Source organism: Theropithecus gelada, chromosome 10 (assembly GCF_003255815.1).
Source record: "Theropithecus gelada isolate Dixy chromosome 10, Tgel_1.0, whole genome shotgun sequence".
NCBI lineage: Eukaryota > Metazoa > Chordata > Mammalia > Primates > Cercopithecidae > Theropithecus > Theropithecus gelada.
The window spans coordinates 11896999-11909907 of NC_037678.1; the positions used below are offsets into that span (position 1 = coordinate 11896999).

The 12909-nt window shown below is 49.7% G+C and overlaps 1 protein-coding gene across 1 annotated transcript; it reads right to left on the reverse strand.

Annotated features, from left to right (window-relative positions):
- Positions 1-352: 352 nt before the first annotated feature.
- TOMM22 (translocase of outer mitochondrial membrane 22) lies at positions 353-3214 on the reverse strand. Its single transcript, XM_025398682.1, has 4 exons — positions 3077-3214; positions 2731-2849; positions 1849-1966; positions 353-1091 (listed from the first exon to the last, which is right to left on the reverse strand). The coding sequence occupies exons 1-4, from the start codon at positions 3191-3193 to the stop codon at positions 1017-1019; spliced, it is 429 nt and encodes a 142-aa protein (XP_025254467.1). The 5' UTR covers positions 3194-3214; the 3' UTR covers positions 353-1016.
- Between the last annotated feature and the right edge of the window lie 9695 nt (positions 3215-12909).

A 12909-nucleotide genomic window follows, 5' to 3' on the forward strand; every position in this document is an offset into this window, starting at 1 on the left:
CACCTGTACTCCAGTTAGACCTGGTCTCAGGCAAAAAAATTCTGTCCCCCTCCCCTATTCCCCAGAAATCAGTATTGTTATTCCCCACAAATACTTTATAAATTACACAGTGTCATAGACTAAAGTAGTACATAGACCCAATCCTTTGTTTTAGGCTGCTGGATCTCAAAGTGACTGCCTAAATTCAGGGCAAAGATTGCTACGAAGTACGTGGCTAAAAATGAATTTTTTCACTTTCGGAAACAATTTGGGCCTATGGGTGTTAAGACGGAGGTGCTGCTGGTTTAGATGAGAAAATGTGAGGGGCAGTACATGTCTCTGACCTGCTCTCGTTTCAACGTACTTAGGATGACACTTTCAGTTGGAATAATTTTTAATATTTAAATACAAAAAGTGAGCACTGACTTCTGTTTTTTTAAACACACACACAGGTCTAACAACCAAACTGTGCAGGGGAAATGAACTCCTGATCTGTCTTCCACAGTCCCCATTCTGTGGCTGAAGCTGCCGCCAGCCTCCCTCCTCTTCATACATAGGGATTCATAGTGGCTGCTTTACACTACAGGTGTAATGCATTTTGTCTTTCACATTGCGTGCATGTCCCTCCCCAACAGCTCCATTCTTTAAAAAAAAAATTAAACAATAAAAAAGGCAGTCGTTAATAGTCAGGGGCACATCCCTCCCACTGGCATCGGTTCCTACCCACAAGGGGAAAGTGACATCTTCCAGTTAGGAGCAATTTGGTGAAAGGAGTGGGGTGGCCAGAGCAGGAATAACCGTCTGCATGGCTGCACTCTGGTATCAGAGTGAAGACAGAAGTAAGGATAGTGTGGAGGGCACAGTTGCAAGTTGAGTCTTTCCATGAGACAATGTGAAGAGAATTCTCCCCACTAGGTTTAGATAGATCAATGTGCCAAAGTTAAAAAAAAAAAAAAAAAAAAATCCAAATAATCAGCAGTTCAAACACTTGAATTTCAAACTTATCCCACTGAGACAGCTCAAACAGCAGTAACAATCTAGATCTTTCCAGGAAGTGAGGGTAGAGCCCCTGGCATTCCTCCTGAGAGCCCTGTGTTAGGCCCTAGAAGTATCTGGAAAAGAAAAGGAGAGGTGTAAGGCATCATTCAGGCCTAGAGAACTTATTCTCACCATACCTGATGGGGCCAACGTCTACAGAAATAATACTGAAAGCACCATCAGACACTGAAAAGAGCATGGGCCCAATCCCAATCCCCACCCACACATTAACTGTTGGTCAACCCAGGTGCTAGAACAGGAGTCCCCGACCCCTGGGCCGTGGATTGGCACTGGCCCATGACCTGTTAGGAGCCGAGCCACACAGCAGCAGGTGAGCAGCAGGAAAGAGAAGCTTCTTCTGTGTTTAGTGCTGTTCCCCATTGCTCACATTACTGCCTGAGCTCCACCTCCTGTCAGGTCAGCAGCATTAGATTCTTATAGCACAAACCCTTGTGAACAGTGCATGTGAGGGATCTAGGTTGCAAGATCCTTATGAGAATCTCATGCCTGATGATCTGTCACTGTCTCCCATCACCCCCAGATAGGACTATCTAGTTGCAGGAAAACAAGCTCAGGGCTCCCCCTCATTCTACATTATAGAATTATTTCATTATATATTACAATGTAATAATAGAAATTCAGTGCACAATAAATGTAATGCACTTGAATCATCTGGAAACCCCCCTACCCTCCGTTACCCCCACCCCACCGTCCATGTAAAAACTGTCTTCCATGAAACCAGTCCCTGGTGCCAAAAAGGCTGGGGACCAATGTGTTAGTGAAATAACTTGCGTCTCCACCACTGGCAAAAAGCCCAGGGTCTGGGCTTACCTGCCGCTGCTGCAGTTGCTGCTGTTGCTCCATTTGCAACTTCTCGGTCTCAAAGACAACGGGAAGAACCAGGATCATAAAGGAAGTGGTCCCAATCCACAAGGCTGCCCTGGAAAACCTGTAGAGGAAAACCCCCAGAGGGTGAGCAGGAAGACATGCAAACAAAACAGGCAAGAACTACTCAGTAACCAAACCTCTCACATTACATACTCCAATGGTTTTTTTTCTTTTCTTTCCTTTTCGAGATGGAATTTAGCTCTTGTTGCCCAGGTTGGAGTTCAATGGCATGATCTCGGCTCACCGCAACCTCCACCTCTCAGGTTCAAGCAATTTCTCCTGCCTCAGCCTCCCAAGTAGCTGGGAATACAGGCGTGTGTCACCACGCCCGGCTAATTTTGTATTTTTAGTAGAGACAGTGTTTCTCCATGTTGGTCAGGCTGGTCTCGAACTGCCGACCTCAGGTGATCCACCTGCCTTGGCCTCCCAAGTGCTGAGATTACACACGTGAGCCACCCCGCCTGGCCCTACATACTCCGATGTTTTGATAAACGTATTCTACCCGCTCCTTGCACCATACTCCTACCAAAGACAGGAGGAGCAGCTGTGGTAGCTGTATCATCTAGTGATGGCGGTTTAACATTCTCCTGAGTTCTTACAAAGCTCCTTATTCATTAATTATCTCCAACAATCTGAAATAACCCCCACAACGCCCCTGCCAGGTAAGAATCCCCATTTTACAGAAGAGGAAACTGAGACTCAGAAAGGGTAAGGTACAAGTCCAAGGTCACCCAACACAGGTCTGCTGCTTCCAAACCCCGTGTTCTTTCACAGCACCACGGTCATCCCATGCATCTACCCAATGCCTTTGCCCTCGTTCCTTACCTGTACATTTTTTGAGCCACAAAGAGGGAAAGATCAAAAGTGGCTCCGGCCGCGGACCGGACCCTCTCCGGAAACATCTCCGTCAGGCCCCATAGTCTCTCCGACAGGGTCTCATCTAGCTGTGGTGGAGAAGACACGGGTCTTAGCCGAAAAAGCGACATCCATTCCTGGCCCCGCTGCGGCACTGGAAGCCGCCGAGCCCCACTGGAGCTAGGGCACCCCAAGGCCCAGCGGGGCCCCAACTCCGCCTCCCAAAGAAGTCGCTTCGCTCCGATCCCGTACCATGCGGATCTCACATCCACGAACTGGCCCGCTACCCGCTCCGCACCCCGCGAGGCCCTAGTACCTCCTCATCGTCGTCCTCCTCCAGCTCCTCCTCAGGCTTCTCCGCGTCGCCTTTCGGGAGCAATTCGTCTGGGGACTGGGGTTCCCCGGCACCGGCAGCAGCAACGGCGGCAGCCATGACTGTAGGGGACACCGGAAGCGGAAAGGAGGTGAGCGCAGCCGAACGACGGACGGAGCTACTTTTCCGGGAACCGAGGCGCGAGCCGGGAGAGAGCGGCGCCCTCTAGTCCCCGGGTCCTCCAGTGCCCCAGTCGGTCGGGCCGCCCTGGCCTTACCCGGGCGTTGGGGCTTCAGCGGGCATTAGCAGCAGCTGGGAGGCCTGTGAGAGGTTGCGGGGCGCCACTGCAGTCATTCTGTTCAGCGGGTTTAGGGTGAGCTCAGAAACCTGCTTTTCTTTTTTTCAAATGAGTTGTTTTAATTCCAGGTAATAGAGTTCAGAGAACAAAGATGAAAGGGCTGACTCTGGCAAGATTCTGGGGGCTTGTTTTACTTTAAATTCACATCTAGGGCAGGAGTGGCTCATCATCTCTTGATGATGTATTTTCTTTTTAACAAAAGTTTATTCATAAATGTACAACAGGCTCCAAGACACTTTATTCTAAACTAGGTGGCCAAAGATGTGGCCGGGAATCGAGATGTTAAAACACGAATGGAGTCAGGCCCACCATCACCGCAGGCACAAGAGACAGTGGAACAGGTCGCTTTTTGTCAGATTTTAGCTTTTTTTATTTTTTTTTGGTTTTGAGACAGAGCGTTGCTGTGTCGCCCAGACTGGAGTGCAGTGGTGTGATATCGGCTCAAAGCTCCGCCTCCCAGGTTCAAGCGATTCTCCTGCCTCAGCCTCCCGAGTAGTTGGAATTACAGGCGTGCACCACCACGCCCCACTAATTTTTTGTATTTTTAGTGGAGACAGGGTTTCACTATATTGGCCAGGCTGGTTTTGAACTCCTGACCTCAAATGATCTGCCCGCCTCGGCCTCCCAAAGTGCTGGCATTACAGTCATCAGCCACTGCGCCTGGCCTATATGTATTTCTATATTATATATAATAAATATTTTATGTGTGTGTATGTGTATATGTGTGTATATATTATATATGTGTATATGTATACACATATATACACATACACACACACATACGCATATATATAAAGACAGGGTTTCACTACGTTGCCTAGGCTGGTCTCGAACTCCAGGGCTCAAGCAATCCGACTGCCTCAGCCTCCCCAAGTCCTGGGATTACAGGCCTATGCCACTGCGCCCTGCCTCGCCAAATTTCTTAATTCTGCCTGTGGCCAGGGCCAAAGATTTATCTTCCTTGTCCATCTCCTTGGCCTGCTTCTTGGGTTATTTTAGGGGTGTTCTCTGCCACCTTCATGGACAGGGCGCCTGCAGCCCCTTCCCCAGACCCTGGCTGGAAACCTGCATTTTAACAAGCCTCCCTGGAGTCACCCTTTGAGAGACACTAATCCAGTTTCATTTTCCTGAGCCATGTGTTATCGGTAGGAATAAATTAGTGTCTTGGAAGTCTTTTGGGAAAACATCAGGTCAATCTCCCCAATGTACCAAACAAAGGTAAGAGTTAACACTTAAATACCAGGTGCTCTGGTGCCTGTGGGTGTGGGTGGGTGTGGTGTGTCCTCATTTAATCTGCACAGCAGCTCACTGGGGTAGGCACTGTTATCCCCATTTTAGAAATGAGGAAACTGAGGCATAGTACATAGATCTGTTGTTTTTGTTTTTGTTTTTGAGGCGGAGTCTCGCTCTGTCACCCAGGCTGGACTGCAGTGGCGCTATCTTGGCTCACCGCACGCTCCACCTCCTGGATTCACGCCATTCTCCTGCCTCAGCCTCCCTAGTAGCTGGGACTACAGGCGCCACCACCACGCCCAGCTAATTTTTGGTATTTTTAGTAGAGATGGGGTTTCACCGTGTTAGCCAGGATGGTCTCCATCTCCTGACCTCATGATCTGCCCACCTCGGCCTCCCAAAGCGCTGGGGTTACAGGGGTGAGCCACCGCGCCCGACCCATAGGACATAGATTTCTAGTAAGTGGGTGAGCTGGTCAGCAAGTATGCAGATATAAATCTTTGTTTGTTTGTTCATTTTTGGGATGGAGTCTTGCTCTGTTGCCTAGGCTGGAGTAGAGTGGCATGATCTCAGCTCATTGCAACCTCCTGGGCTCAAGCGATTCTTATGCCTCAGCCTCCCAATTAGCTGGGACTACAGGTGTGTGCCACCATGCCTGGCTGACTTTTTGTATTTTTATTAGAGACGGGGTTTCACCATATTAGCCAGGCTGGTCTCAAACTCCTGACCTCAGGTGATCTGCCTGCCTTGGCCTCCCAAAGTGCTGGGATTACAAGTATGAGCCACTGCTCCCAGCCTCTGTCATATACTTTCATGATAGTACAGTAAATGGAAGTGTCCTTGTCCCACACTCTCCCCAGCATTAGGTGTTATCCATCTTTTTACTTTTTGCCTATATGATGGATGTAAGTGCTTCTTGTTAAAACGTGCGCCATGTTATTAAACAGGGTAATTTGATAAACATGTTTAGCCAGCTGAACCTGGAATCAGAGACTCCCAGGATGGGACAGTTCAAATCCTTCTGTGATGCATGAGGATGAAGTAATGAGTGTTTGTCCTGTGTCTCACACTCCCTCCGATACTGTCCCCAGGCCTCCCTTTCATCTTTGGACAGGGCAACTCTATCAAACAGTTTTCTTTTTTTTTTTTTTTTTGAGATGGAGGCTGGAGTGCAGTGGCACAATCTCGGTTCACTGCAACCTCTGCCTCCCAGGTTCAAGTAATTCTCCTGCCTCAGTCTCCCTAGTAGCTGGGATTACAGGCATGACTCTGGCCTGTATTTTTTTTTTTTTTTTTTTGAGATGGAGTCTCGCTCTATCACCCAAGCTGGAGTGCAGTGGCATGATCTCGGCTCACTGCAAGCTCCGCCTCCTGGGTTCACACCATTCTCATGCCTCAGCCTCCCGACTAGCTGGGACTACAGGCACCCGCCACCACGCCCAGCTAATTTTTTGTATTTTTAGTAGAGACGGAGTTTCACTGTGTTAGCCAGGATGGTCTCGATCTCCTGACCTCGTGATCCGCCCGCCTCGGCCTCCCAAAGTGCTGGGATTATAGGCGTGAGCCACCGTGCCCAGCGTACCCCAGCTATTTTTAATAGAGACGGGGTTTCACCATGTTGTCCAGGCTGGTCTGGAACTCCTGACCTCAAGTGATCCAGCCTCCTCGACCTCCCAACATGCTGGGATTACAGGCATGAGTCTGGCCTATCAGACAGTTTTCATGTGACAAAAGGGTACTTGCTGTATTATTCCATTATATAAAGTTCAAAAACAGGCAGAACTAATCTATGGTGGGAGGTCAGGACAGTGATTCCCTTGGAAGGGTTAATTTTGGAAAGGGTGGGGAGAGTAGCTTCTGGAATGCTATGGTTCTCTTAGCTGTATGTTCATTTTGGGTAATTCATCAAGCTGTACACTTATGAACTGTGCTTTTTTTCCTGTATTAAAAGTTTACTTTTTAAAAAAGAGTGGGGCTGGGCATGGTGGCTAATGCCTGTAACCCCAGAACTTTGGGAGGCTGAGGCGGGTGGATCACCTGAGGTCAGGAGTTCGAGACCAGCCTGGCTAACATGGTGAAACCCCCCTCTCTACTAAAAATACAAAAATTAGCTAAGTGTGGTGGCAGACGCCTATATTCCCAGCTACTCGGGAAGCTGAGGCGGGAGAATCCTTGAGCCTGGGAGGCGGAGGTTGCAGTGAGCCAAGACTGTGCCACTGTACTCCAGCCCGGGCGACAGAGTGAGACTTTGTCTCAAAAAAAAAAAAAAAAAAAAAAGCAGGCTAGCCCTTTATAAATTCAAGGGCAGCTTAAGAGCCCAGTGCCAATGGCTTTTAGTTCTTTTATGGGTTCATTTAAGAAATGCTGGCCGGGCGCGGTGGCTCACGCCTGTAATCCCAGCACTTTGGGAGGCCGAGGCGGGCGGATCACAAGGTCAGGAGATCGAGACCACAGTGAAACCCCGTCTCTACTAAAAATACAAAAAATTAGCCGGGCGCGGTGGTGGGCGCCTGTAGTCCCAGCTACTCAGGAGGCTGAGGCAGGAGAATGGCGTGAACCCAGGAGGCGGAGCTTGCAGTGAGCCGAGATCGCGCCACTGCACTCCAGCCTGGGCGACAGCGCGAGACTCCGTCTCAAAAAAAAAAAAAAAAAAAAAGAAAAAAGAAATGCTAGAAGACTAATGGTATTGAAGGTAGAGGGACCAATCTTATGTGAAAAGCACAGACATTAGTGACTCCAAATGGAAAGTAATTCGCAATGCTAATGTGGAGAAGTTTTAGGAAAACCAATGAATTTTGCTTATATTCATAAGAGCAACACATGATTTAAAAAAAAACAAAAAAACCTGTTTCAATAATTATAGAATTTCCAAGGGATAAGAAAGAATATTGGAAATCATGCAATGCAGAGTATTCAAAACTCTGGAAGGAGATGAGATGATCTAGAAAAGGCAGAGTGGCTGGGCACGGTGGCTCATGCCTATAATCCTAGCACTTTGGGAGGCCGAGGCAGGCGGATCAGATCACGGGGTCAGGAGATCAAGACCACGGTGAAAACTCGTCTTTACTAAAAATACAAAAAAAAAAAAACCTTAGCTGGGTGTGGTGGTGGGCACCCGTAGTCCCAGCTACTCAGGAGACTGAGGCAGGAGAATGGCGTGAACCTGGGAGGCGGAGCTTGCAGTGAGCCAAGATCGTGCCACAGCACTCCAGCCTGGGCAACAGAGTGAGACTCCGACTCAAAAAAAAGAAAAGAAAAGGCCAAGTGAGGCCAGGGGCAGTGGCTCATGCCTATAATCCCAGCACTTTGGGAGGCCGAGGCGGGTGAATCACCTGAGGTCCAGAGTTTGAGACCAGCCTGGCCAACATGGTGAAACCCCCATCTATACTAAAAATACAAAAATTAGCCAGGCATGGTGGTGGGCACCTGTAATCCCAGTTACTTGGGAGGCTGAGGCAGGAGAATCGCTTGAGCCTGGAAGGCAGAGTTTGCAGTGATCCGAGATTGCACCACTGCACTCCAGCCTGGGCGACAGAGTGAGATTCCATCTCAAAAAAAAAAAAAGAAAAGAAAAGAAAAGGCAAAGTGAGAACAGAAGACAGAGCCCTGGCTGGGCGCAGTGGCTCACGCCTGTAATCCCAGCATTTTGGGAGGCCGAGGTGGGTGGATCACGAGGTCAAGAGATCGAGACCATCCTGACCAACATGGTGAAACCCCGTCTCTACTAAAAATACAAAAATTAGGGCCGGGCGCGGTGGCTCAAGCCTGTAATCCCAGCAGTTTGGGAGGCCGAGACGGGCAGATCACGAGGTCAGGAGATCGAGACCATCCTGGCTAACATGGTGAAACCCCGTCTCTACTAAAAAATACAAAAAACTAGCCGGGCGAGGTGGCGGGCGCCTGAGGCAGGAGAATGGCGTAAACCCGGGAGGCGGAGCTTGCAGTGAGCTGAGATCCGGCCACTGCAGTCCAGCCTGGGTGACAGAGCGAGACTCCGTCTCAAAAAATAAATAAATAAAATAAAAATACAAAAATTAGCCAGGCATGGTGACACGTGCCTGTAGTCCCAGCTACTTAGGAGGTTGAGGCCGGAGAATTGCTTAAACCTGGGAGTTGGAGGTTGCAGTGAGCCAAGATCGCACCACTGCACTCCAACCTGGCGATAGAGCCAGACTCCATCTCAAAAAAAAAAAAAAAAAGACAGTCCTGTGGAATCAGTCATTTAAAGATTGGGGAGAGAGAAAACCAGAGGGCTGAGATATTGCTGAAGGCTTCAAGAGGAAGGCTCAGCAGCAGAGATGACATGGTGAGACTGGTGCCAGGATGGAGGTCACATCAGTGGACAAAGGTGTCAGCAAGTGAGTGGCAATGCCCCATGCTAGAAGCCCAGGTGACTGCCATCGGATGGGAGAGGCATGTTCAAGAACGCTGGGCTCCTAGCTCCTCTACTCCCCGTCTCTCAAGCCCAAGATTTCCACCTTGCTTGTTTCCGTCCTGTCAGAATTAGAAACAAGTGATATAGTAGCTCTTAATTGGGGGATGGGGCATGGCTCCCTTTGAGAATCCTATAAAAACTATAAGCCCCTCCCATTAAAAAGTGCACATTAGCCCACGCCTGTCCTGTTGTGCGTGCAGTTCCCCTTGCTAGGACTCAAACTCAGACTTCCTCCCATTATTGCCTCTAATCCTGCATTCATTCCCTCCCTTTCGCCCACAGAACCTTTTTTTTTCTTTTTTTTCGAGACAGGAGGCTTGCTCCGTTGCCCAGGCTGGAGGGCACTGGTGCAGTCTCGGCTCACTGCAACCTCCACCTCTCAGGTTCATGCGATTCTCCTGCCTCAGCCTCCCAAATAGCTGAGATTAGGTGCCTGCCACCATGCCAGGCTAATTTTTGTATTTTTAGTAGAGACAGGTTTTCACCATGTTGGCCAGGCTGGTCTCGAACTTCTGACGTCAGGTGATGCGCCCGCCTCAGCCTCCGAAAGTGCTGGGACTATAGGCGTGAGGCACCGTGCCAGGCCCTTTTTAAATTTTTTTAGAGACAGTGACTTGCCCTGTTGCACAGGCTGGAGGATACAGTGGTGCAGTCTTGGCTCACTGCAGCCTCGATCTCCCAGGTTAAGGAATCCTCTCACCTAGGCCTCCAAAGTAGCTGGTACTACAAGTGTGTGTCACCACGCATGGCTAACTTAAATTTTTTTTTTGTAGAGATGGTGTCAATATGTTGCCCTGACTGGTCTCAAACTCCTGGGCTCAGCCAATCCTCCTTCCTTGACCTCCTGAAATGCTGGGATTGCAGGCATGAGCCACTGTGCCTGGCCAATGGTCTTTGAGGATGAAGAATTTTAGCCAGAAGCTGAAGGATATATCTGGCTCTATTTAGATTTGAAAATACATCATGTCTCAAGAAAAGCAAAACAAAACGCCTCACTGAAGGAAACAGGGTTAGTGTGGTGATATATGGGTGATTTTTTTTTTCCTTTTCTCCTAAAGACTTTCATTCATAGGATTGTCCTTGATTCTCGCCCATCAGCAAACACTGGTAGGCTCCACCTTCAAGTCTTATCCAGAATCAGACCACCTCACCTCATCTACTGCAGCCTCCCTGGGCAGGGCCTGGCCTCCTTCAGTCTGTTCTCACCACACAGCCACCAAAGGGATCCTTTTATTTTGATTGATTGATTGATTGATTGATTGATTGATATAGGGTCTGACTCTGTCAGCAGGCTGGAGTGCAATGGCACGATCTCACCTCACTGCAATCTCTGCCTTCTGGACTCAAGCAGTCCTCCCACCGCTGTCTCCCGAGTAGCTGGGACCACAGGTGCACGCCACCACACCCAGTTAATCTTTTTGTATTTTTGGTAGAGATGGGGTTTCACCATTTTGCCCAGGATGGTCTCAAACTCTTAAGCTCAAGCAGTCTACCCACCTCAGCTTCTCACAGTGCTGGGATTACAGGTATGGGTCACCACGCCCAGCGCCTTTTAAAAGCACGGTTGGATCATAGCATTTATCTGCTCATAACAATGGCTTTTGCTTCCCTGCTCACTCAAAAGAAATTCCTTCTTCACTGCAGAACTGCCCCTCCTACCACAGGATGTTTAGGGTCCCTGGCTGCAACCCCCAAAGGTCCTAATGGTGCTGGTCGTGGGGGAATCCACACCATTGTGACAACTGAATATGCCCACATGATGCCCAAGGTTTCAGTCCTGGCCACACCCCTTCCACCGTGTCACCGTGCTGGGTTGGTTTCTTCATCTAAAAAATGGCGATGGGGATAACAAACTTGAAAAAGGGTCATGTGAGTGAGGTGTCCAGCATCGGGGGGTGTCCGGCATCGGGGGGTGTCCGGCATCGGGGGGTGTCCATCATCGGGGGGTGTCCGGCATCGGGGAGGTGTCCGGCATCGGGGGGTGTCCGGCATCGGGGGGTGTCCATCATCGGCGGGTGTCCGGCATCGGGGGGTGTCCGGCATTGGGAGTACTTAATAAAGGGTCCCCATTGATACCAGCCGAGGCATAAGCAAACTCCACTGCTCCTATTATCTGCACCTGAAGATTTGCACCTTGCGTGTATGTGGATCCTTTTCCAATTTCTTCTGTATTAAACATTCTCTCCTGTATCAGAAAGTAAGGTTATGGGTTGGAGCTAAAAATCTGCCCTTCGATCCATCCCCCCGATAGAGTGCTTTGCTGGCCATAAGGATGGGCTGCAGACAGCAGCTCCCTTTCTTTCACTGCCGCCCCCAGCTTCTCTCTTCCACTGCGGGCTGTGTGAATCAGGCTCCAACACTTCCACTGTGTGATCCTAGATCAGTGTGTGAACCTCCCAGAGTTTCCGTCTCTGCAGATGGATGTGCTGACAGCCCCTGCCATAGGGCTGAGCTGAAGGGGAAATGAGACAGTGAGGGCAAAGCGAGCCTGGTGCCAGGCATGTGCCAGGCATTCAGCAGTGGCTAGCCATGGTAGCCTGTCCCTAAAGTCCTGGGCACCACGTCCCCACCCCCTCAGTTCCTTCTGGCTTGACTTCAGGAGCTGGATTCCCTCCTCCTGCCAGAAAAATCCAGCTCATACTGCCTAAGGCGCAAATTCTCACACCAACCACTAGGTTCTGCCAGGTCCTGGCCAGTCCCAACACCGTGAAGCAGGAGGGCAGGCGAATTTGAGCAGAGATTGTTTCTGTTTGGCATCAGCCTCTGCCAATGCCCAGGAAAGCTGGAATGCTCTCCTGCAAGGGTGACATTTCCCCACACGCTAAACATTGTCTTTTTTTTTTTTTTTTTTTGAGATGGAGTCTTACTCTGTCGCCCAGGCTGGAGTGCAGTGGTGTGATTTCAACTCACTTCAAGCTCCGCCTGCTGGGTTCAAGCGATTCTCCTGCCTCAGCCTCCCAAGTAGCTGGGACTACAGGCATGTGCCACCATGCCCAGCTAATTTTCTTTTGTATTTTTAGTAGGGACGGGGTTTTGCCATGTTGGCCAGGCTGGTCTCAAACTCCTGACCTCAGACGATCCACCTGCCTCAGCCTCCCAAAATGCTAGGATTACAGGTGTGAGCCACCATGCCCGGACAATTCTGTCTTTTGATGGAACAACAGAAGCTTAGACTCCAGACGCCGGTTACTTCTTTTTTTTTTTTTTTTTTTTTTTTTGAGACAGGGTCTTGCTCTGTCACCCAGACTGGGGTGCAATGGAGCAATCACAGCTCACCTCAGCCTCAACCTCCCTGGGCTCAAAGCAACCCTGCCATCTCAGCCTCCTGAGAGGCTGAGAATACAGGTGTGTACCACCACGCCCAGCTAAAATTTTTTTTGTATTTTGTTTCGCTATTGCCAGGCTGGTCTTGAACTCCTGAGCTCAAGCAATCACCCTGCCTCAGCCTCCCAAAGTGCTAGTGCTAGGATTACAGGTGTGTGCCACCACACCTGGCTAGGCTCCTTTTTTTTTTTTTTTTGGAGACGGAGTCTCGCTCTGTCGCCCAGGCTGGAGTACAGTGGTGTGATCTCAGCTCACTGCAACTTCTGCCTCCTGGGTTCAAGCAATTCTTCTGTCTCAGCCTCCTGAGTAGCTGGGACTACAGGTGTCTACCACCATGCCTGGCTAATTTTTGTATTTTTAGTAGAGACGGGGTTTCACTCTATTGGCCAGGCTGGTGTCGAACTCCTGACCTCAGGTGATCTGCCCACCTCAGCCTCCCAAAGTGCTGGGATTACAGGTGTAAGCCACCATGCCTGGCCAGCTCCA

What these genes read in the sequence shown, in the direction of transcription:
- TOMM22 (XM_025398682.1), bottom strand. Translation starts at nt 3,193, where the DNA reads ATGGCTGCCGCCGTTGCTGCTGCCGGTGCCGGGGAACCCCAGTCCCCA. An exon ending in GTGGCTCAAAAAATGTACAG is followed by an intron (nt 1,967 to 2,730) that starts GTAAGGAACGAG and finishes TTTCCTCTACAG; the next exon opens with GTTTTCCAGGGCAGCCTTGT. An exon ending in AGCAACTGCAGCAGCGGCAG is followed by an intron (nt 1,092 to 1,848) that starts GTAAGCCCAGAC and finishes TTTCTTTTCCAG; the next exon opens with ATACTTCTAGGGCCTAACAC.